Raw genomic sequence first — 25,220 nt, 5'->3', positions numbered from 1 at the left:
AGAAGAACTGGCTGAAGATTGGAGGCAGGCAAATGTTGTCCCAACTTTCAAGAAGGGGGAAAGAAGGATCTTGGTAGTTACCCATCAGCTTGACGTGTGTAGCTGGCAAAATTTTAGAACAAATCATCAAAAAGTCAGTCCTTTAGCAGCTAGAGCAGATCACCATGATTACTAAGAGTCGGCATGGCTTCCTCAAGAACAAGTCATGTAAGTCTAAACTTATCTTTTTTTGAGAAAATTGCTACCTTGCTGGATCAGAGGAATGCTGTGGAAATAGCTTTTCAATTTCAGTAAAGCTTTTGATAAGATACCACATGATATCCGGGGGGGAGGTGGGATATAAATTAAAGGATGATGATGATGGTAAATATTCTTGTTGACAAATTGGTAAAATGTGTTATGGACCCTATTACTGTTAAGTGAATCAATAACTGGTTGACAGATCACATCCAAAGGGTGCTTGTTAATGGTTCTTGGAAAGGAGTGATGAGTGGAATGCCTCAGGGGTTGTCCTGGTCCCTTTGTTGTTCAAAATATTTGTATGTGATTTAAACGAAGGGATAGAGGGGGGGTGGCAAACACAGCAGAAGATAAAATGAAGATACAGGATGATCTTGACAGGTTGGAAAACTGACTAAAATGAATTTCAATACTGCTAAATGTAAAGTTCTGAATTTAGTTAGGAAAAATCATATCCATCATCATATGATGGGGGAGACTTGTCTTGGCAGTAGTATGTGCAAAAAGAATCTAGGGGTTTTAGTAGACCAGACACTGAACATGAGTCAGCAGTAGGATTTTAGGCTGTATAAAAAGTGTAGTGCCCAGATTGCATGAAGTGATGGTATCACTTTACTCTGCTATGGTTAGACCTCAGAGTACTGTGTTCAGTTTTGGGTACCATAATTGAACAAGGAAGTAGCCTGTCCAGAGGAGGGCAACAAAAATGGTGAGCGGTTTGGAGACCAAGACATGTGAGGAAAGGTTGAGGGAGTTTGGTCTACTTCGCTTGGAGAGAAGACAACTAAGAGGTGATATGATGGCCATCTTCAAGTACATGAAGGGCTATCATATAGAGCAGGGGTAGTCAACCTGTGGTCCTCCAGATGTCCATGGACTACAATTCCCATGAGTGTTTGCTGGAAGGGGCTCATGAGAATTGTAGTCCATGGACATCTGGAGGACCACAGGTTGACTACCCCTGATATAGAGGATGTAACTGTGTTGTTTTCTGTTGCCCCAGAGAGTAGGACCAGAACCAATGGGTTGACATTAATTCAAAAGAATTTTCTGCTAATCTGGAAGAGCAGTTTTTCAGTGGAACAAGCTTCCTTGTGACGTGATGGGTTCTCCTTCTTTGAATGTTTTTTGCAGAGGCTGGATAGCCAACTGATATAAATGCTGGTTTTATGAACTTAGGCAGACTGTGAGTGGGTGGGCCAAAGGGACTGTATCAGTGCTTGGCTCTTGCGGCCGTTTCAGGGAAATGCCGATTGCCACTTTGGTATCAGGAAGTGAATTTCTTCAAGGCCAGACTAGCCAGGGATTCTGGTCTTGAGGGGGGGGGCTCATCTGGACATGGAATTGGTGTCACTGTGGAGGGGCAGGTAGTTGGGAATTTCCTGCATTCTGCAGGAGGTTGGTTTAGATCACCCTGGAGGTCCCTTCCAACTCTATGATTCTAAGGCCTTCCACAGCAGATAAGCTTTCAAATTGGGCTAGAAAGTCTGCATGGATGGTGCCAGTTGTAGCTCTTGAACGATGCAGTTCTATGACTCAAGGACCAAATGCTAAATAGGCCATCTCACTAATTCCTGCCAATCACATAGTGCTGTTTACCTAAAATGCACATTTTCTTTCACAACCTGTGCATGTTCAGAGGTCTCCCAAAGGCCCCAAAGTCTCATGCTTTTCTCTCTAAAATCACCCTGTATGGATCACGAAGATCCTTCTGTGCATGAGGGAGGAGATGAAAGCAAAGGTCCTCATAAGCTGAGAACTAGTGTAGGGGGCCATCCAACTATGGAATATTCATTCAGAGCAGCTACTCACACATCAAGGTCAAATTTTGCAGTCCTGTCAGAAATAGAGGTAAGCACAACTGGGGGTGGATACACTACAGATGGTGGTCTCCCCATATAGTCGCATGCCAGCTGCTATAAATTACCATCCAACAAGTGAGTGTTTGCTTTCCCCATACTCATGCTGTTATTATTTAAAAAAAACAAACAGATTTCTTCCTATTTGGGACCCAGCTTGGTGTACAAATAAGAATATAATAGTATTAAAATGCTAGACACCCAGGTGTATCTGAATGCTAGACACCCAGGTGTGCAGCAACCTCCCCGCATTTTGCCAATCTTAATATACTGAGGCTGAAAAAATATCAATATTACCATGTTCCAAACAGCAGTCTGGTATTTAGATTCAGGGTTTTTCCAGGTTTCCAGTATTTTTCAGCTTTCGGTGGGAGGGGACTAGCAGGGGTGTATTTAAGGGTACTGACACAAATTGCAGAGGAGCTCTTGGTGCCTATTAGTTAAATGACCCCCAAAATCTCAAGACAACTTGACAAAGGTATCTAATCCTATGGGCCCTTGCATGAGGTGCCCCCTGCCATCCACCATCATTTTCTATGGAGGTGGGGGGATATGTAAAAAAATGTATAACATGAGAATCTCCCTCTTAAGAATGCTGCTGCAAACTATAGTTATGCCTCACTGATGCTAAACATGAGAATCTGAATCCACAACAACCCCCAAACAAACTTACTCCAGGAAAGAATGAATTTTTCAGAAACAATGAAAATGCTTGAAACATACAGAAGCCCTGGGAGACACAGAACCACAAGTGAAAGGAGAGAGAATTAGTCTTGGGAGCCTGCAAATGCCAAGGCCCAATATTCCCAGTTAATCCTAAACAGTCCCAGGATATTTTGGGACTCATTTTTCAGTGTTTTTGAAAAATCCTGGATATCCAAATATATCCAGAAAACACTGATAAAGCATTTTGATATAATTTCAGCCCAGGAATATCCCAGTGCACATCCTTGCAACTTTTTCTTGCTCTCCTTCCAAATTAATATAATGACATGAGTCACAAATGAGAACTTTTTCTAAGTAAATTAAACCCTGTTTGAGTTTGTGCTCATTACGGGCTCTCCTTTATTTCCACCCAGTTCTCAGTTGGCTTTCAGAACTCTCTGCAGCTTCCTCAGTTGGTTCACAATCTATTAGATCTTTGTTCCTAAACAAGAAGTAATTGCAGGGCAAACGGAAGCTGGAAGATGTGAAGGACTGAGCTGCTACAGCACTGGGCCACCTATTTGGTAGGTGATAATGGTTTCGAAACAGGCTGGGACATATTTGTTTTCCCCCAGGCAGCTGTTTCAACAAGCTAACCTAAGCAGCTTGGTGGCAGCAATGATCAGACCTGCTCTTTGTCTCAGAAGGAGAAAATGACTCCTGTCATTGCAGACAAAGCCTTAAAAATGCTCAGGCTCTGAAGCAAGAGTGAAAGGAAGAAAAAAGAATACTACACAGATGCAGAATCACCTTTCCTCCCCCATCATTTTATAGATGTTCCCTGGTATCCACCAGCTGGGTGCGAGTAGCAATACGTTCAACAAATCACCAAATGATTTAGGTGAATAATACGCTTTTTTCATGGCCATCAACATTTCTCAAGAGGTGTTAGATCTCATAGTTTTGCACAATGCACTGACGATGAGACCTGGAAGCTTGGGATGTTCCTTTGTATCACTTCTGTTTCCTGCTGTCTTAGGGCCTGCTTCTTGTATGGTGGTTCTGTTCAAGAGACCATCTCTTGCTGACAAAATCTGTATTGCACTGATTTTACAGACATATAGTATGCTTTGTGCAATTTTTTAATGAGGTTGTATAGTCTAAACTAGGCTTTTTCAATCAGGGTTTTGTGAAACCCTGGGGTTTCTTGATGGCATTGGAAGGGATTCCTGAATTTGGGGGGGGGGAGTTAATTGTTAATATATAATTTAGATGTAGTAAACATTTATTGGTTGATATGACCAAATATGGTCATGTTGACCTGCCCCCCCCCCCCCCATGGCCAATGATGGGCCTGGAGGGGAGTGAAAACGGGAAGAGCCTTGTGTGGGCATGTACACTGCTATGCTTCCCAACCATATTCTACATAATCATTCCACTTCTGGCGTTTCTTAAAGGCTGAGGGATTTTTTAGGGGTTTCTCAATGGTAAAAAAGTTGAGAAAGGCTGGTTTAGACAATGCTCAACAGTTCCTATTAGACTTCCTGCATATGTCAGGATACCTCCTGGACAATCTTGCTCCAGTACCCAACAACCTTTGTCTTCCAAGACCCCCACTTTGCAGATACCCGTTTAGCCTCTGCAAGTTGATGCTTGGTTTGGGCACAGGAAATGGTGGAAGTCCACATCTGTAAACAGCCCGTGGCGCCACGGGCGCCACGGACTGAATAAAAGAGTAAGGGGTAGTGGGGAGGAGTTAGGGCGGGACCGGTCCGGGATAAAAACTCGGAGGGGCCAATCAGGAGCCGCGAAGTGGCTCCTGATTGGCCCCTCCAAGTGTCCATCCCGCCCAAAGCAGGCAATTTGCGCGGCTCCCCATTGCCTGCTTCGCCCGCACAGCCACAGGTCAGCAGTCGGCCACGCCGCCTTCTCCCGGCCGCCGGAGCGGCCATGCGGCGTCGTAGACACCGCGAGGCCGCTCCGCCAGCCGGGAGAAGGCTTCGGAGACCCTCGGGGGGTGGGTGGCCCTGGCTGCCTTCTCTCGGCCGCTCTGCCGGCCGAGAGAAGGTTTTGAACAGCTGTGGGGCGTGGGTGGCCCTGGCTTGCAATAGCCACGGGCTCCCTTGCCTAGGGCCCGCTGTATTTAGAACACAGCGGGCTTGAATACTAGTCCTTAATAATTAGTTCTTGGCCAGCCTGTGTATTATGTACAGGCACCAAGTGTGGCCGAACGACTGAAATATATGCTCCAGAGTCTCTCCAGGCTATGTTCACTGGCACACATTCTTCAAAAGCAGGACTAAGATTGTCTGACTTATAACCATTGAACCTCTGGCAGGTTGGAGTTCTAATGTTTCCTCAGCTGCCACTTCCTTGAGGTTGAATTTTTCCTCAGTTTGTAGGAAAGCAATGCTATACCTAGCTGTTCTCATAAGTGATTTTTTTAAAAACTTGGAATAAAACCTCTTTATACGTTCCATTTCCTCACAGTGGTAACATTGAGCTGTTTCACTCCTATATTTATTTGGAGGCTTAAGGCAGTTTTAATTTAAGTTCTAATTTCCTGTCTTAGACATTTTTGGTGTTTCTTATTTTTCAGGATACTAAGTTCCTCTGTAGCTCTTTTGATATCCCCCCCCCCAAAAAAATCTCCCCTGTACACCATTAAACAATCTACAAGCCTCAAACCTGGAAGCAATAACCAGACAAGAATGAATGTTTTACTATTTTTATAGGAACAGCTTCTAAACTTTCCCTGTCTAAATAATACTCAGCAATCCCTATTGTATTTCTGTCCCCTCTCCCTCCATAACCCAGCAACCCCTCCCCAATCCTCTCCTTTTTTGGTCAGGCTTTATGTTAAATCACCTCAATTTTCTACCTTCTGATATTTCGTTCAATTTTGTATATTTGCCTGGTTAAAGCTGAATGGAGAATCACCATACTGGAATGACTTCAGTTTGATTAAATCCTAGAGCATCATGCCATACAGCAGCCTTTCTCAACATTTTTATGGTTGAGAAACCCCAGAAGTGGCACAATTGTGCAGAATATAGTTGTGGAGTATAGCTGTGTACATGCCCACCTGGGACCCCTTCCCACCCCCTCTGAGCCCATTAGTGGCCATTTGGGGGGCTCAACATGACCATATACGGTCATATTGCCTGATAAATGTTTAACAAAATTTAAAAATATATTTAAAATTAATTAACTTCCACCCATTCAAGAAACCCTCCCAGGGGTCCCAAGAACCTTATAGCTTCATGAAAGCCTGGTTGAAAATGCCTACCGTATAGTGATATTATTTCTGAGTTTAGGCCACAATGACTTTGCACCAATACCACAGCATAACTCTCGTGCTCCTTGCCTCTGCCCTCTTTTGCTGGTTTCCCAGTCAATGGCTGGGAAGCCGATCACCATTCAATTGATGCACTAATTGGGGGTGGCTTAGAAATCACATATCCCCAGTACCAAAGTATTGTCATTTGAGTGCAGTTTCATCATAGCATAAAGTATTTGGGGGAAATGCAGTTCCCTCGAAAGTGAAAAGATCTGAGTCCATTGCAACAAGGGGATATTTTGCACACAGCATGATTTAAAGCTCCTCCTGTTATACTTTTACGAACTAGTACAGAACTGGCTATTTTTCTCAAATTTGGGAGCCATTATCTGTAACCATTAGTGCTTGTAATATTTGGGAACAGACATTAAGGGTGGAGCGCTGTCTGGCCGGTGTCTGGGACATGTCTGATGTCCGGACTTTGCTTCTGCTGAACGGCCCAATCCGGGTGTCCCTGGCTCCTGTCCTCAGGAGCCGGCCACAAGGCATATTTGCTGCCTCGCCACCAGATGCTCCCCAGGTGCAGAGGGTACTAAACATGAGCCACCCAGACCATTCTGCCACTCCGGGCACCTAACAGCCTGGCTGCCTACCACCAGCCTTTCCCACACTGCCAGCTCCATGAGCAGGTAGGTGCCGGAGGCCGGCGGTCCTGCACAGCCGTGCAGGGGCCTGAGACTGCCATCCTCAGTCAGGCCTGCCACCGAACTTGCCGCTGCCGTCAACACTCCAACATGTCAGGGCCCCGCCACAGACACTGTGCCCTCCCCCCACTAGCTTGCATCCCTGGGTGCAATGGGCTTTCTTGCTAGTTATGTATATAAATATGTTAAGCTTTTTTTTCAGGCTGGGGGCACAATGAGTTATTCTGGGCACATCCAAGGACTTTGGCATGCTCAGTGAGGTTTTTTATTGGACCTATGAACACCAATTTATTGGTGTTTATTCCATCTGAAACACAGTTTGCCATGTAGCTGCCACCTGGAAAATACAAGCTCCCAGTTCCTTCAAGCCAAGCTTTCTCAACCAAGTTTTGTGAAATGCTGGGGTTTCTTGATGGCTCTGGAAGGGTTTTCTGAATGGGTGGGAGTTAAATAATTTTTAATATATTAAATTTGTTAAACATCAAACAACCAGCCCCCCTTCCAAAATGGTCAGTGGTGGGCCTGGAGGGGTGAGAAGGGGAGAGGCCCTGGCTGGGCATGTACACAGGAATGCTTCCCAACTGTATTCTGCACAATCACACTGCTTCTGGCGTTTCTCAAAGCCTGAAGAGAGATTCAGGGGTTTCTCACCAGTAACAATGTTGAAAAAGGCTGCTTTAGAGATTTCTAGAGATATGGAGACTTCCTTAAGCAAGCGTAGGAGAACTGAAGTTTACCACTGTTACGGGGAAGCTCTTTTAAGTCTTTGCTCAGCTACTAATAGAAAGTGGAAATTTGAGTGTATTTTCTTAATGCTATCAATATTTCTCCTTTTATAATTTTGGGAAGTAAAAAAAATCTGCCACAATATTATGTAGCAAATTTAGATGGTTAAGAACTTAAGAGTGGAATGAACTGTTAACATCTGATAAAATTACTTTATCAGGTAGCAAAACAGATTGCCTGGGACTATCCCTTGCTCAAGCCCACGTGCTTCCTTTATCTTCGTTTGCTCCATTATGGTTGTGTGATATTTTAAAGCATTTTCCCCTTGAGAATCCGATCTCCATTAACCAAATGAAAAGCTTGCCTTGTTCACGTCTCTTTGGCTTCTCATATTAACTCCTTGCCAACAAAATATGGAATCTTGTGACACTGCAGTTTGAGGCTGCCAGTCCCATCATCTCAGGGAGGGAAACTGCATGAATTAAATATAGTTGCAGGGCTTCCTTGGGCAGAAAATAACTAATTCATGAAACATTTAAAATATTTGTTTAATTTATATATGGTAGCAGCAGTTTCCAATTTTCAAAAAAAAATCTTGTTCTTAGGGGACAGCCGACCCCAGGAACAGGGTTGTGTGTGTGTGTGTGTGTGCGCGCGCATTTAGGGCTGCTGTGGGTGGGAGGAGCAAGCAGAAATCCTTCCACCCATGGAAACATTCTGAGGGAATTTGACTTTCCAAATGGAGATCCAGCCAATTTTTTAACTCAGTCTTGCCCAGTTCCCTCCCTTATTTATAGCCCTTATCCCACAAGGTTTTTATAAATGCATAATCTCTACCACAGAGCCTCTTGTGGCGCAAAGTGGTAAGGTAGCAGACATGCACTCTGAAGCTTTGCCCATGAGGCTGGGAGTTCGATCCCAGCAGTCGGCTCAAGGTTGACTCAGCCTTCCATCCTTCCGTGGTCGGTAAAATGAGTGCCCAGCTTGCTGGGGGGTGAACGGTAATGACTGGGGAAGGCACTGGCAAACCACCCCATATTGAATCCGCCATGAAAACGCTAGAGGGTCCCAAGGGTCAGACATGACCCGGTGCTTGCACAGGGGATACCTTCACCTTCACCTTCAGTATCTATCACAGACTTTGGTGGTCAAAGGAAAACCATCCTTTCGTTTTGGTCATCAGAAAATCCAGTTGAATCCACCCTCTTCTTATTCAGATGCATTTTGTTCTTAGGGTATTTTAATGTTGCTTACTGGACTTTTGTTGCTGATTTCTTCTAGATATTTTCCTATTGTTTTATGTATTTCTTTTAATCTGTTTTATAGCTTAGTGTATTTGCTTTCTGACTCGTAATGCTTTCTTGAAAAAGCAAACAAGGCCATCTTAACACATTGATTATAACTTTGGTTTCTTGTTGCTGCAATAGGCTATCATGGGAGCCAACCAAAATCAATTTCTTGTAGTGCCCTTCATGGTTGGTTTTTTAAAAGCAAATTTTAAAAATGAAGCAAACATACATATTTAAACAGATTTGTTTAAAAGTAAGTAAAACAAGACTTCATATTCTGGCAAGTTGATCAGTATTCAACTTAATTATAAACTTTATTTCTTTATTGTGCTGGAACCTCAACATTTTTACCCCTCTCAAAATGTGTGAACATAGCTGTGCACTTGCTGTACATGAGGCATGTTTCATTTTTAGTGGTCAGTCAACGTTCTCCTTTTGTCCTAATGGGATTGTAATAGCTCGTCTAGGAAAGTGAAATAAACTGTAAGAATTATGTGCTTTGCCAAAGAATCATTCTACTTTTTGATAATTCTTCTAAAAATTAAAATGCTTTGCTTACCCAATGAGCCAAAAACAGATCAAGACTGGCTGTAGACAGATAAGACTGGACTACAGTGTAAAGACTATGCTAATGTTATAAGGGTTCAAGTCAAGATGGTGACTCATACAGTGATAGACCACTGTGACATGACCAAGAACAGCAAAGAGTAGATTCCTTAATCAAAACTGAATTGTTTGCTTGAAAGTAGTTATCTGGAAACAAAGAATATTCCTATCCTTCTTTTTGAAAGTCAGAAAACATTACCTGCTCCCTTATCATGATGCTTTGGTTTGGATCAAAAGCTTTTCTCCCACCAGCAAAACTACAACTATGCCAGCAGAATGGCACCTTGATGGAGGGGAGGGCGATTCTTGCCTTTCCAGCTCTTGCATTACCCTTCCTGTTGTCCACCAGGTTTTCCCAGACCTCTGGATAGAATTTTCAGTCACCTGGATTTCAATGTAGAGCAGCACTGAAAGAGGAAAACTACATCCTAGGGATTATGAAAAAATGGTTTATAAAATTATGCATCGAATAAGGAAAGTTGATAGCGAGCTTCCTGAAGGAAGTTTCAGGAATTTCTCAACAGTAAAAAAGATGAGAAAGGCTGGTCAAGACATTTGGATTGATTCCCATGTCAAAATCTTCATAATAAAATCAGAGTTCCAGTTTTTTCATAATTGGAAGCCAGATCAATAACTGCAAGCTCTACATGCTCCTTGACTGATTCCAGATTTTCTTTTTTTTGCAATAAACCTAGGAACGATAGCTATCCGGGGAGTTTTGGTGGAGACAGTGTTAATTCCACATCTGTGCTAATCTCTGGGAGAGACATTTCCCCAGAAATAAAAAAGCCATTCCTACAGAAATTTCTTCTCTTTTACTTCTTGGTTAATTTCCTGCGGGAAGAGTAGAGCAGCTGGCCTTGCTGAAACAGAACAAAATCCTGCATCTATGCTGAAAGCAGCTTTTACAAGTCTGAATTCCATGTTTGCTGTGGGTGATTTCAAAATATTTTCACTACTGGGTGCAGACATTGGCCAAGATCAGATATCCTGGCTTTCCAGTAGATCTTTCCCCGTTTCTCAAAACATAGTCCACTCCCATCCAACTCATAATGAAAACAGACTAGAGATCCAGTGATGTATCATACTGAGAACAGTGATTGCTTTCTGTCTACAATTTTAGTCTATAATTTATTTGTGGGATTTGAGATTGCATATTGTTAAGGCTACAAGCTGCTTTTGTGCTCATCTTAAACAAAAGCATACATTTTAGAATCATAGAGTTGGAAGGAGCCTCCAGGGTCATCTAGTCCAATGGATAAGTATAATCAAATATATTATACTTGTTCAGCAGTGGAATTGGGTGCTTGAGGAGGTGGTGAGCTCCCCCTCACTGGTGATCTTTAAACAGCAGCTGGACAGATACTTATCCTGGATGCTTTAGGCTGATCCTGCATTGACCAGGGGGTTCGGCTAGATGGCCTGTATGGCCCCTTCAAATTCTATTATTCTATATAATTCATAGAAATATAGTAAATGCATGCAAAAAAGATACATTTCAAGGAAATATTGAGCAAGAATTAGATAATATTTAAATGGCACGTTAAACTTGCATGTTTCCTGATGTGCTTGACAGCTGGACGCATACATCAATTCTTACTGTTGGTCGGTTCTACACCTACGTAATAAAACCTCCAATTCAACTGTCCTTTCAATAGCTGCCTGTTTGCTTCCCAGCCCAATTCAAGTTGCTTTAAAGCATATTAAAGCCCTAAATAGCCTGGAACCAGGATGCCTATATGGTAGCTTTCCTTTGTGCATTGAAAGCTTCAGTCAATGATGCAGCTGGCGAGACACTGGAAGAGCAAGGAGGTAGGAAGAAGAATCTTTTCCTTTTGATTCCTGGTCAGCCAATCATACACTAGCAGAAACAGGATTATTGCACTGAAGACCAGGGGGTGGGCTCAGGAATAGTGCTGAAACCAATTTGTGGCAGTTTCCAGGAGCTAGTCCCATGCAAAACCTTCATCAAACCCCAGCTCAGGAGTCTTCACTTTTTGGCCTTCTCTATTGCACTGGGTCATAAAAGTTCTGGGGTAGACTTGCAGTCAACAGTTACGCAATCCTATGACTGATACAGTATGGGGGGCAAAAAGGGCAAGATTTTTTTTAAGAGGAAAAGAAAAAGAATGTTTACTGAGAAGAGGCTTAAGAACTGAGATAAGCATAACAGGATTGGAGTTTATAAATTGTACATGCTGGGGTGAGAGGAAGACCTTTCCAGGCAGACTTTATCTATTTATTCATATTTTTTTACCACCCACCCCGAAGGCTCAGAGCGGTACTTAATAAAATACTTAAATATTTTGTTATACTGGAGTCAAACCATGACTCCACATCTGTAAATAATATCACTTTTCCCAGGACAGTATAAAGCAGGGGTAGTCAAACTGCGGCCCTCCAGATCTCCATGGACTACAATTCCCATGAGCCCCTGCCAGCATTTGCTGGCAGGGGCTCATGGGAATTGTAGTCCATGGACATCTGGAGGGCCGCAGTTTGACTACCCCTGGTATAAAGGGACAAAATTAATAAGGTGTCCCCAGGACCTCTCACCATGCCAAAGAAGAAAATGACCCATGATGTCCATGAAAAAGCAAATTGTGGAATTTATCAAATTCCAAAAAAATTAGTAAGAGTTTATACCTGAGGCCCCCTTGGAGCCTGAAGCCCTCCTGACCTTCCCTCCATGTCCTCATTCCACTCCTGTTAAGCTAACCAACTGACTCTTATCTTGAACTCCCCATCTTTATTTGCCAAAAGCCCAATGGCCCAATCACAACTGGGTCTCAGCTTCTATTGATTGGTGGAACACCTGGGGTTATTTCTCTCCCTGGAAATCTATCATGTCCTCCTCAGTGTTACCAGAACATATTGTAGTTTACCTGAAATTAATTATGAAGGAAAGTCCTGGTCAGCTTGCTTATCCCATATTTGATTTGGGATTGTCTTTATCTGAGGGAAAAAAAGTCAGGCAACTTTTTTGAGCACTTATGCACATGCAAGAGTAAAGTGAAAGGGGGGAGGGGGAAGCCCTGCACTATATAACTGAACGGAACTGAAATCTGTCCCATCTTCTGCAGTACTTAGGTGTCAAATGCATTTTCCCTACTCATGCTTTAAGACCGGAAATTGGCTGAGCTGAAAGAAAAATGCTTGTAATACTTAAGTGCAGTGAAGAAAGAGACAGTGTTTATCTCCATTCATACACTCCATTTTCCATTGAATATTGACCCACTTGTCGCCATTGATGCTGCTAGAATTGGGCGCTTCAGCATCCGAAGCAGCCATTCATGCCCAAAGCAGCCAGCCCCGCAGTGCCTGGGGGAGGAGGGGGGAGGAGAGGGGAGGGGAAGGGAGGCGCTCCCCTCCCCCCCGTGTCACGGTGCTGGCTGCTTTGGGCGTGAACGACCGCTTGGGACGCCGAAGCGCCCAAACCTATGCATAACATTCAGAAACAGTGCACTCAGGAAAGTAATGATCAAGTGAGATGAGATGGGAAATAACCTATTTATTTATTTATTTTATTTCTAGGTTCAATTATTAAGGCACCCATCCCACTTTTCAGTAGGCTCAGGGAGGCTAACAACAGCAAACAAAACAGATATCAGTAAAATTATTAAAATCTACAGGGGGAAAATCTCAATTTAAAAGGACAATCCAACCATCTATGGAGAGGGAGACGAGTAGGAATGCTCAGAACCCAAGTGTGGGAAGTGCCTTCGGTCCACGGAAGGCCTGGCGGAACAGCTCACTTTTCCAGGTCCCGTGGAACTGTAATAAGTCCTGCAGGGCCTGGATCTCACCCAGCAGAGCATCTCATCATTATCAGATCTGCCCAACGTTTTTAAAGCTGTCACATGTGCCCAGCTTTGAATTAGAGTCATGCGTTGGGCGGGAGGGATGCATTAAATCATTCAATGCATTTTGCCATGTGACCCTCCGCATTGCTACTAACCTTGGAAATGAAAAACAATGGGCAGGAAGAGGATTCCTGTATCTTTCACTTTCCTGGGCTGATAATGGTGTGTGTAAGTATAGATTGCTGAAATGATGCAAGAGGGAATCTTAGACTCTGGGTTTCCCTAAACCGTGAGCCCATCTCAAATCTGGACTCCATTCAACTGCTTAGCAGGAGGCAATGGTATAGGACCCTAAGTCAGCAGCACCATGCAGTGGCTCAGTTGTTGATGGGCTGTTGGCCACCATAGACCTTCCCAATGGTGGGAGAGAGCTATCTTTCCAGCAGCCTTCAAGACACCAAATGAGGAGCTTGTTTCTTGTGACTGTTGTTGCTAAGTCCAAAATCTTCTACTGTATAAATTACATCACCATTACCTTAGGGTGATTCTTCCAGAAAACGTTCTGCTATCAGTGTCCTGCCAGGCCTGCAAAATGGAGTTCTTCTACCAGGTCTCTGGATGAGGCCAGGGGTAGGGTCAACAGGGTTCCTCCTCAGGCTACATGGCAACATCAGGGCAGAGTCTGCACTTACTTTCTTTATTCCATTGTAAATCCTGTTGAATTCAGATCGCTTTGAACTCTATTCTTCCTTTCCCCCCCCCCCATTGAAACAGGAAAGTCTTCTGCACGTGGTTAGGGAGGCTCAGAAGGGGGGAGGAAGCCAAGCCTCTTTCTTTTCTTGAAGAGTGGGGGGAGAGGAGCCAGGCAGGGAGTCTCTTTCTTTTCTTGGAGGGGAGGAGGAGAGGATCGAAAAAGGCAGAGGAGGGAGGAAAAATCCAGGACCGACAGAAGTTGAGAGAAATTAGGGGCTTCTCCTTTAAGGCAAACATGTCACATGACTAGGTGTAGCCTATCAGAGGTTCTGTACCACGGAGCTTTCTTTCCCAAGCTGATATTCAGGATTAAAAGCAGTCTGAGATATGGCACAATAAAGGTAGGGTCACTCTGGATCAATCCCTCTTGCTGCAGAAGGAAAATTAAAATCGCCCAAAATCCAAACGGAAATCGCATTCTGTGTAGAGGGCAGGGACTGAATCGATCTGGGGTTGGAATAAAAGCTCCGTGCAGTTCACACCCTAGTGAACCCCTCCCTGAGGAGAGATGGCTGCTGAAGTGGGAGAGGATTATGCTGTCATGTACGTTTTATGCTTGGTTTATGAGGTTATGGGGTTTTAATGGGCTTTTATATGTTTTATAACCCGCCTCGAGTCTGTGGAGAGTGGCAGGCCAAAGAAAATCTATAAAATAAATACATTGTAGCTCAAAAGCAGCAAACATTTTTTAAAAAGGAAATGGGGCATATAGTATGTGTACTTAACTGCTACAGCTAAGAGACGGGCTTTGTGGTTTAGAAGCAGAGTGTAGAAATGAGCCCAGAAGCAGACATCAGTAAAGGAAGACAAATTCATTGATTTCTGGTTTGATTTGGGAGTCCATCCTGTCCATCTGCTCTGCCTGCTGGGAGGGCTGGCCGTGCCACCGCCAGACAGAAAGGGGGGCACAGTGGACTGGACGTGGCTGACCTTAATTGGTGCTGCATGCTGTAAACCTGACAGCCCAAGGGCGCTACCATGCACAGTTAACAGTTCTCCAGCGGTTGCCACTGACGAACCATCACACTAGTCGACATGAGCAGTCCTTCCTTGAAAATCAGAGTCCGGTTTCCTCCACAGGAAACCGTGCTCTGAAATAACACCAAACAGTTAAACAGTACTTTTCTAGTTTGAAAAGAGTGAGGCTAATGATAAAGGACGTGTATTAATAAACGTTATCTGCAGTTTCTGCTGCTATGATGGAAAAGGACCGGCGGTCCCCGCTGCTCAGAATGCCATTTGCGAGCGACGAGAATGTCATTTTCCAATTCTTCCTCTTTATACCTCACTCGTGGGAAGTACCACTTATGTAAAACACACGCATGCACATCAACAAAAGCAAATAAGATTTCCAGTGTGAAAACATTGCCTGCCGTGTTATAAAATAACTGCATAACAATTAAATATGTAAAAGGAAGGTTACGTTTCTTGAAGCTATACAATAAGCCTCTTCTGCATTTTCCCTTGACGATGTAAACTGTTTGTGTTTCAGCTCCTGTAGAGATGGGCAAAAGTTTAATTGTATTCGACAAACAGGATAAATTCACAGGCATCTATTTGATGCAAATTATTGCCTCCCCTGTAATCCTTCGAGTAAGATAAGACAGTCTGCAAATGGGTGGATGTTTCGTGTTTCTTGTGTACTACTGAAAACGAGGTAGATTCTTTGACTACAAGCGGAGAAGATTTGATGACGAGTAATTAGGGAGAAAGGAGGATGTTGTTCCTAACAGGAATCAGGCCTGATTCTACTGTGTAATGCCGGCAGGTGCCTTGCAGTTGTAGCATTATGTAATGGGGTGATGCTTGTTCTTGGGAGGATGTAAAACTGTTCAGTCTTCTAAAATTCTGATGAAAATCTCCATAATGGTTACTGAAGGCCTAACAGCATATTACGGCACTTGCACACTTGATTTGTCCTCCACTACTTCACTATTTCAGTATTATGTTAGCTGTACATTCTCCTTAGGAACTCAGTTCCCAAGTGTGCATGGCTCAGGAGCATGGTGCATAGAAATGACCCTTGAACTTCATCTCTGGCTTTTGAAAAAGTTAAAAAATGGTCAAAAGTTTTAAAAGGTGCCTTTTAAAAGTATGAGCTGTTCAAAAGCTAAATAAATAACATCTCGTGGGGGGGGGGGGGAGATCCACAGCCAGCCTTGAACTCATAAAGTTATGGTTTCAAGGCAAGTACTTTACTAAATAAGCTATCTTAATTGTGTTGAAGTTCACTGACTGTGGACCATTTTCACAAAGTTCACTGACTTTTTACAAGCGTTTCTCCCCTTCTCCCCCCAACGCATGCAGCAGACTGGAAGAAGGGATGGCAGATTAAGGAAACCACAGGTTCATCTTTAAGATCATTTATGCACTGAGAACTTCACTGCCCCAGTTCTCATGCAGGAGTACAAATCGGGGGCAGATGTGGTGCACCGGGCCAAGTGCTCCCCTGTGTGGGTGCAGCAAAAGGTGGGGCAGCCTGCCATGGCTAAAACTCCAGCCTGCAGCCTGGCGTGAAACCTCCAGTGCATAAACGGACTGGACAGGGACATCAATGGGATACAATGCCACATAGTCCACCCTCAAAAGCATCCATTTTCTTCAGGGGAACTGATCTATGTAGCCTGGAGTTGAACTATAGTTCCTGGGGATCCTCAAGAGTCTCACCTGGAGACTGGCATTCCCATGATTCTGCATGGTTCTTTGTCCACATAGCTTCCCAATCTCCAAAATCACCTTTATGGGGTTGGTACAGCAAGGGACAGCTGGAACAAAGAGAAGACTAGGAAATTCCCCAGGGCCAGCAAGACGGAACTCTTCTACCAGGTCTATGGGTGAGGCTGGGGTTGGTGAGGTAGATCTATTGCCCTCCCCCCCCCCCCGGGATCTGAAGTGTACATCGCTCCTGCTCCATTTTTTTCCGTTGCCTTGGCAGTGGGGTGGGAGTGGCTTATCCTTTTCCACCATGTTGGGAGTCTTGAGTCTTTTAATGGGGGTTTTAATGAGGTTTTAAGACTGTTGCTGTTACCCGTTACGAGCCTGTTAGGGAGTGGCGGGAAATCAATCGAATAAATAAATAAATATCAGCCACAGCTGATCCTGATTCAACTACATGTGTGTACAGTGGCAGGCTTTTTGGATGTTTCCCATCACTAACAAGCCCCACATTGTACCTCAGTCTGTGCATAAGCATCTCCACTCAGACCACCGATGAAAAAGACACAGGTTTGGTAGGAGAGGAAGGAAGGCAACTGATCTAAGGCTTCGGTTCTTCCTTTTCCTCTGTGCATTGCATACTTCAGTAGCTCAAATGTCAGTTCAAGGATTACCAGAATTTCCTCTGTAAATAAGGCCAGGTAGCTCTGGGGGAAACGGTTTAAAGTGAAATGATGCAAGGTACTAAAGTGTCATAGATTTGCTGTGGTCGCTCCCGTTGAAGCTAATGGAGTAAAAAGATAAGAAGCAAGGGGATTATTCCTCAAAAGCTTTAGAAGTAGATGCCCATATAGTAAAATATGGAATTGTTTCTGTTGAGGTCTCTGCTCTCTGAACATGTATCCTTGTCTGATCTGCTACCAAACGTATGTCCCAACTTCTGTGTGACGGATTAAAAATGTAATTTTAGCCTGTCAAATCCTTTCCTTTTTTTCTTTGATCTCGCTCTCTTTCTATGAGCTTCTACGTTCCAAGTATTCGGCCTTTCCAAATGATACATATCATTTAACCCGTGAATCCGAATGAGTCGCTACTTAAAAAACAAAGCAGTGATTTTGTTCTGCAGCCAATCTTTGCTTCTAGATTATTAGTAAATGTGATATATGTGTCAGGATTGATATTTGAGGACATACAGATTCCCCCCCCCCCCCTTGTACAGAGGGTAAGGTTAAAGTCTGCTGAGCTTCAGGGTCAAATGGACATGTTTTTTGGAAAAAAGTAAACCTATCCTTAGAACAGAGATCTTACCTTTAAAAGAACAACAAATAGTTACCATGTGGCCTCTTCATAGCCCCCCCCCAATGCAAACTTTTATTTTTAACGTCAAAGAATAATGCATGAAGCATACAATCAACCTATTGAGACAACCTTGTTCTAATGTGATATAACAACAATCTAATAACATCAGTAGTGTTTGGCTGCTACCTCTGAATGGCATTGCTCAAATAAATATTTAATTCTTAATTAAATAGTAATTAAAAAGAACAACTATCTATGTGCTACTTGTTGAACTGGGTCCCCTTCAAATTTATATTGTAATGAAATTTTGCATATTGTACAAAACTCTTCTAACTTGCTATGTCTATTTTCAATAAACTTTTAAAATTATTATCATTCTATTTATTAAGTGCCCCTCTCTGCATCCAGCCTTGGGATGGTATACAACATATATTTGTGCAACACTGGTAAAATCAGAATATAAAAACTGTAATAATAAATACTAGCAAAAACTCTATCCCAAGGCTTCATCTCAGTATATCTGGGTGGCATGGGGTGGGTTTTTTTTTTGTGGGGGGGGACCATGTAGTTTGTCTGTGCATCCTGGCCTCAGCTGTATGCCTGGTGGAATAGCACTGTTTTGCAGGCCCTGATGGAACAGCACTGCTTGCATCTCTGCTGGTAGCATATTCCACCAGGCTGGGGCCAGGGCTGAAAGGGGGGGGGGCATCATCTGGACATGGAATTGGGGTCACTGTGGGTGGGCAGGAAGTTGTGAATTTCCTGTATTCTGCAGGGAGTTTATAAATAGCACCCAAAGCCAATCTTTTTCTTCTTTGGTTGAATTATCATATTCAGTGGTGGACTTTCTGTGTTTTTATGTGATCTGCTGTGAGCCAGCTGTGCTGGGGATGGTGGAAGATGGATGGATGGCAGAGAGATGGATGGATTGATTTGGGGGAAAGGAACTGGAAATAATAGAAAACAGAAAATATGGAAGACTGGGATCTCTGCAGGTATAGGAGGATCCTTACAAAATAATCCTTACAAAATAATATGACTATACTCAAAAAATGTGCACTGCTTCAGTAATCATGTACATGGATGGAGGAAGATGATGCACAGATCCACCTTCCCAGTTCCCCTTAACAGAGGAGGAGGCAGTCAAAACAATGTGCCACTGGAGTTGTCTTTCCCTTCTCCATTCTTTCTTCTGACCCAGCAAATGGGTATGGCAAACACTGCAATGTGATGGTTATAGAGCTGCATTTATGCACAGGCATAGTAAACTCTAGTAGAGGGCCCCAGATTATGAGAATCCTCTAAATAAAAAATACTAAAAATTCGTTTTTTGGTAATGCTCTGGGGCCTCATCATATCTTAATCTGCCTCTGGATGCCTGCAATTGAAATGCAAATTTTGAAAGATGCCTGTGTTAACTATATCAACTGCTCTTGACAGACAAACACAAGAGAAACAGAAAGGCCAGGTCAGCCGTCAGTCATATAAGGGGTGGTGATGAGGAGAGAACAAAGGGAGAGCAGAGGGTGGAGGGCAAAACATTGGTGATTTAGAGATAAAATATGTCAGCTTCTTATTTGTTTTATAAGGGTGGAACTTATATTGCAGTAGTTCTCCCCCACCTCCATTATTGTCTCATGGTTACTGTGCTATAAGTCAAAGTCTCACCACGCACTATGCAGTGGGTAAATATTTTCAACCTGTTGAATCCAGTAAGTGTGCCCTATTTAACAGCAGAATCTCTTCTAATGAGTTGTGAGGCTTATTGGTTACCCTGCAGCTCCAAAGGCCCTTTTTGTTTACTTGTCACATTTCTGTGATCCTGTTCTTATGAGCTGTCTGATTGTTAGCAACTGTGCCCTTAGATGAACCGGTTAGGAGCTTGAGAGAGCTGATGCCAATCATCATAGATCATACTGAGGTGGATGGGCTAGTCACATGGTTCAGTGTAAGGCAGCTTCATATTTTCAACATATTTCTAATGCTCCATCAGTGTACTGAAATACTGCAAAAGTGAAAAGCATTGGGGACTTCATATATTTTCCAGTAGACCTTGACCATCATCTCATCGTGACTTCCTTCCGGGTAGGACATATAAGAAAGTTTGACTGCTCAAATGCTCGGATGGCCGCAGGCAAGGAAAGCATTTTCAGTAGTAAAGCAAGGAGGCTAAAGCGAAGATAAGAGTAGAGATCATGGCTCCAAATGATGAGAATTCTCCTTCTGGTTCTCCAGGTGCCATTTTCTATCCCACAGCAACCAATCAAATAGCACTTTGGGTCAGTCAGTCAAAAGATAGTTTGTGCACTCTCCACCTCTCCACAGACCTTAATTCCCTGATTGTGTTGAAATTATTATAGCTATAACCCATAGACGCTATAACCCATGTTGTAGCTATAACCCATGTTGACCCTCACAAAATCACAACCACTGAGACAGCTATGCTAAACACCCTACATAACTGGGCCCCATCCCCATGGTATACACAAATAATTTGGTGAATATACCTTTAATCCTTTGTGTACCAAATGATCCCCCTCATTACCAGTTCATTCCCTTCTCCCTTTCTTCCCTTTCTACCAGTTCATTCCCTTCTCCCTGCTGATGATTTAAGATTGCAAGTAGATCATTGCAGTGGCCTTTCTTTCTTACTGACTAAAGAACCAGTATCTCTGTTTTGCTAGTCCAGCATTTGATAGAATTTTGACTTTACTGTTCAATTTTTTCATATATTTGTTGAGTTGGGTTGCCAGAACCAGAAAGGTTATTTTAAATAACAGGAGAAAAAGGAAGTCTATAAGATAATTTTTAAAACATGTCTTTGAAAGTGGTGACATGTCAAAAAGCAATTTCTTTTGGTTATTCTTAAATAATTTGTATTGAAGGGAGCCACTGTTCCATTTTGAAAATATCTGATGATGTTTATGTATCTTTTTTAAAAAACTTAAAATCTTTAGAATAATCATGTGATAGAAGGCAAGGAGGGATCTTAAAAAGAGTATTTATTTATTGATGAATTGTTGGCAGCCTGTTCTGTTCCAATGTCTTTGAACAAAAATATATTTGAGGAGATCAGTCCTAACTGACAAAATTAGTCCTGTGCAGCATGGGTGCTGGCAGGGAGTCATGGGAATTGTAGTCCATGGACATCTGGAAAGCTACAGTTTGGCCACTCATCCAAAATGTCATAGGTCATTGCCCTTTTAGGATTTTGAAAAGAAGTAGCGGGCATCACCACAAAATGGCTGTCACGGGGACAATAGCAACTAGAAAATGGATGCCATGAGTTATTATTATTTATTATTATTTATTTGATTTTTAGCCTGCCACTCCCAAAAGGCTCATAGTGGGTTACAACATTTAAAAACCCCAATAAAATTCCCCTAAAAACCATATAAATTATCCAATACCCCATACAAAATCCAAGATACAATTCGGCGTTAAAACAGCTAAAAAATCCCCCCTAACCAAGACCTCCAGGGGATGATATGGGACAATAGAACTCCAGCCGTCAATAGATGTTAAAGAAGGAAAGAAGGGGGCAGGTCCCGTTCTTCTTTAGAGCGCCAGCCTCAACCATAGACCTGGCGGAAGAGCTCCGTCTTGCAAGTTCAAGATCAAATATCAAAATTTTTAGATGTTCCCAACCAGGCCACTTTCTATGATGGTGATACCTATTTCTGGAATGGGAGCTACCTAAAGGTGTTAACATGAAGTTTATTGGGCTATTCTGAAATATCCCCCAGTCCAGTGAGGTAAGGGAAAGCCATGATTGCTCTTTGTTTATAAGAAGGGATCCTTTGAGGAAGTAGGAACTAGGAAACACGTTGGAAGGCATTCTAGTGTCCAAGGCTGCTATACTGAGGATTACTGCTACATATAATTATTTGGTAGTCATGGATCTGAGCTGAACTTATTGTTCTGTGACATTATTTACAGTCTTAAGCTTACATATTGCAAACAAAAGCCCTGTCACAAAACTGAGGGCTTCTTTATGCCATTATGCCCTTTTTGCATGCTGATCATGGCACTGGCCTTTCTGTTTTTCTGACTTAAGAACCAATAACTCTGTTTTGCTGGTCCAGCATTTTATGGAATTTTGACTATATTGTCCAAACTTATTTATTGCACCCCTTGTAATGAGGAATTCTCTGACAAACTGTGCATTAGATTTTGCATAAGTTCTACAGATTTTCTGAAATATTTTGCTATGGCAACTACCCTGTTATGATAGGGAAAAAATCATGTGGAAGAATTAGATACAAGGATTTTAAGAAACTAAATATCTTAAATACAGGAAAGGTTTTACTTCAGCACAAGCTTTTGTGGCCTATCTTATCAGATGCATCTAGACCGAGAAGAACCTTATATATGAGAGCCAGCCTGGTATAGTGGTGGGCTCTAATCTGGCAAGCCGGGTTTGATTCCCTGCTCTTCCACCTGCAGCCTGCTAGGTGATCTTGGGTCCGTCACAGCCCTGATAGTTCTGTTCTGACCGAACAGTTCTGTCAGAGCTCTCACAGTCCCACCTACCTCACAGGTGTCTGTCTGTGGGGAGGGGAAAGGGAAGGCGATTGTAAGCTGCTCTGATTCTCCTTCTGGTAGAGAAAAGCGGAATATAAGAATCAACTCTTCTTCTTATGAAGTGAGCTGTATACCTTGAAAGCTAATGGTGGGAAAAAATCTGCCACAAGACTCTTGTTTATTTTTGGTATAGCCGCCTAGCCTAGTTACTCTGATACTGTTATCCCAGGTTTGGGGAAGTTTCTTTGTACTGCACTTTATCCTTATCCATATCCTCTATATATTTGTGAAACAGCCCGGGGGGTGGAACCTGTCCGGCTATCTGAGTTAAAATAGGGCCAATCAGGGTGCAGCCAGCAACGCTGGCTGCACCCTGATTGGCCCTGCCCCTACAGTTCCCACCCTTCCTCCCTGGATGCTAGCTACGTTCCTCTCAGACACGACAGAGACAGAGAGAGAGAGCTGCTGACAGAGACACAGAGAGAGAGCTGCCCCTGCTGCAACAGAGGGAGAGAGAGGGCTGCCCCAAACTGCACACCAGCCCTCCTTCCATCCTATAAACCAGGTATGCTATGCTTCCTGCTGCGAGGCACACTGAGACATGCAGCGAGAGGGAGAGACACACACAGAGAGATCTGCACCTCCCAGTGTCCCTGGCTTGCAATGGGCTTTCTTGCTAGTGTGTGTGTGTATGTATGTATGTATGTATGTTTGTATGTGGTACAGTTGACTGACAGGGATGGGTCTGGGCTGCAGGGAGGCCTCCTGTCAATGGCCTTCAGCCAAAAACCTGGCGGAAGAGCTCCATTTTGCAGGCCTTTTTCAGCTTAGCACTTCAGTTCAGTTGTTTGTTTTAAACATGAAAAGTACCATCTTATTTAACAGGTTCTAATCTTTTTGTAGTACAACCATCCTTATTTGTAGCATGTTCCTTAATTCTGGCATAGTCTTCCTGTTCTTCTGCAGTTGTTCATTTATCAACCAGCATTTCTTTGATATCTATCACTGTGGAGCTGTTTCCAAATTTCCACATGCACTCCTTGTTATTAATGTAAGCAAACTTACTGACATGGACACAGGGCAATCTGTACTTGAAATCAGCAATTAAAAAAAAATTATCTCATAGAATGACACTCTCAAATCTAAAGAGGACAAGAAGTATACAAAGAGTACTACATAATTATAGAAGGACAACCACAGCCATACTGGAATAAAGAAAAAGAATTGCATTTAGGAGCACTAGCATAAGAATACTTTTTGGCTGCCAACCAGTAATGATTTCAGTAATCACTGATTTTTGGTCTATTAAAATTGGCAATGAGGAGCCGAGCACAATGGCAATATTTTCCTACCATTATTTTTATCAATCCAGTTCAGCTTTCTGATAAATCTTCTAGAACACCAGATATTACTCACAGATTTACTGTCTTAATAACTGGTATATAAAATTTTTAGCATATTGGGCATCTGAGGACTCTGGATTTTCATCATTATGATTTCTTGCCCATCGATGATGAGTTTAGAGAACTTGTCCAGTGTCATTCAGAGTTCTCAGTCTTGTGTGGTCCCTGAGAATTGTTACCACACAGTAATAAGCAGAGCCAACAAGTCTCCATTTTGCTCTTTTTAATGGTACTCTCAGCCTATGCTGCATAGCAGTCCCGTGGCTATGAGAAGAAATTGAAGGATAGGAGAATGATGTTGGAACCTCACTGAGGAGAAAAGCAGGATATAAATAAATAAACAGCAGGCCCTCATGGAATTGGTTACAGCACAATTTCTGGTCCCATCAGAAACTTGATTTCCCTCAATTCCATTCCTGAACAAGAGACACTAACAAACTGTCCCCCACACCTTTCTCCTGTTCTTCTGTACTGACTTCCACTGCATAATCTGCCTTGAATCGCAGTGTGAAAGGTAGACCATAATTAACACAAATAAATAAATACATCTCTAGGGATCTACCATGACCCTGTTTAGTACATACTTTCCCTTCCTATCTCTGTTTTCTTCTACCTAATAGATGGCGAAATGTAAGATCTTTAAACTGCCTTATTCTGTCAGATGAGAAGCCTGTGTTGTATTATTTATTTATTTAGATGTTATAATATATATTATAAATTATAATATGAAGTCATACTATGATGATACCAGCACTGATACACCCATTTTATTTTAATTCAGTTAAAAGCACCTTATCTGTGAAGTTTTCTTCATCAAATGATCTTCATAAATTTGAGCAACGTAACAAGAAATTACATACCTTGTAACGATAAAGATTTTGAGTCCTATCATTTTCTGGTTGTGCAATGCATGTTTGATTGTTGAAGGAGATGATTTTGTGAGATTTCCCTCTTTCCACTGTTGATCATCTCCCCTCTCCCACTATTGCAGGTCCTCTGACCCCTGAAGACACAATGGGAGGGGAATAGCAGTCTGCAGCAGAAGGAGGAGGCAGAAAACTTTCCCTTTGTCTAGTACAGCTCTGCTCGCCTTACCTAGGATCCCTCCCATAATTGATCCATCCCACCCATAAAATGTAATGGAACATGAAACAATGTGTATGTGTATCTCACTGTACTATTCATTTGAGGCTAAATCCTTTCTTATTGCCATTTCCTTGTCTTTAATAGGCAAAGAAGGTTTGTTTTCCTTGCTCATAACCCTTCAAAAAGAAAGAAAAAAACCTTCTTTTTCTGTTGGCAACCCCTCTGGTTCCTATTGCCTCCCACAGGCACTTAATGTCTCTAATTTTCTCTAGAATGCCTGGAGAGATCACCCACCAAGATGCTATTAAAAACAATTCAGCGAAATGGACCTTCAAACACATTTCTCAC

At 42.7% G+C, this 25,220-nt stretch overlaps 1 protein-coding gene across 1 annotated transcript in view; it reads left to right on the top strand.

Moving 5' to 3' along the window:
• Positions 1-24,916, top strand: part of KCNJ3 (potassium inwardly rectifying channel subfamily J member 3) — a 194,037-nt gene extending 169,121 nt beyond the window's left edge. Inside the window, exons 4-5 of the mRNA XM_077320011.1 lie at positions 3-207; positions 24,778-24,916. Of these exons, the coding sequence (XP_077176126.1) occupies positions 3-175 (173 nt within the window). The 3' untranslated portion in view covers positions 176-207; positions 24,778-24,916. The remainder of the gene's footprint in view (positions 1-2; positions 208-24,777) is intronic.
• Positions 24,917-25,220: the final 304 nt, after the last annotated feature.

Source organism: Paroedura picta, chromosome 2 (genome assembly GCF_049243985.1).
Source record: "Paroedura picta isolate Pp20150507F chromosome 2, Ppicta_v3.0, whole genome shotgun sequence".
Lineage (NCBI taxonomy): Eukaryota > Metazoa > Chordata > Lepidosauria > Squamata > Gekkonidae > Paroedura > Paroedura picta.
The sequence above is the reverse complement of the archived record's forward strand: the minus strand, read 5'-3'. Positions and strand labels throughout refer to the sequence as shown.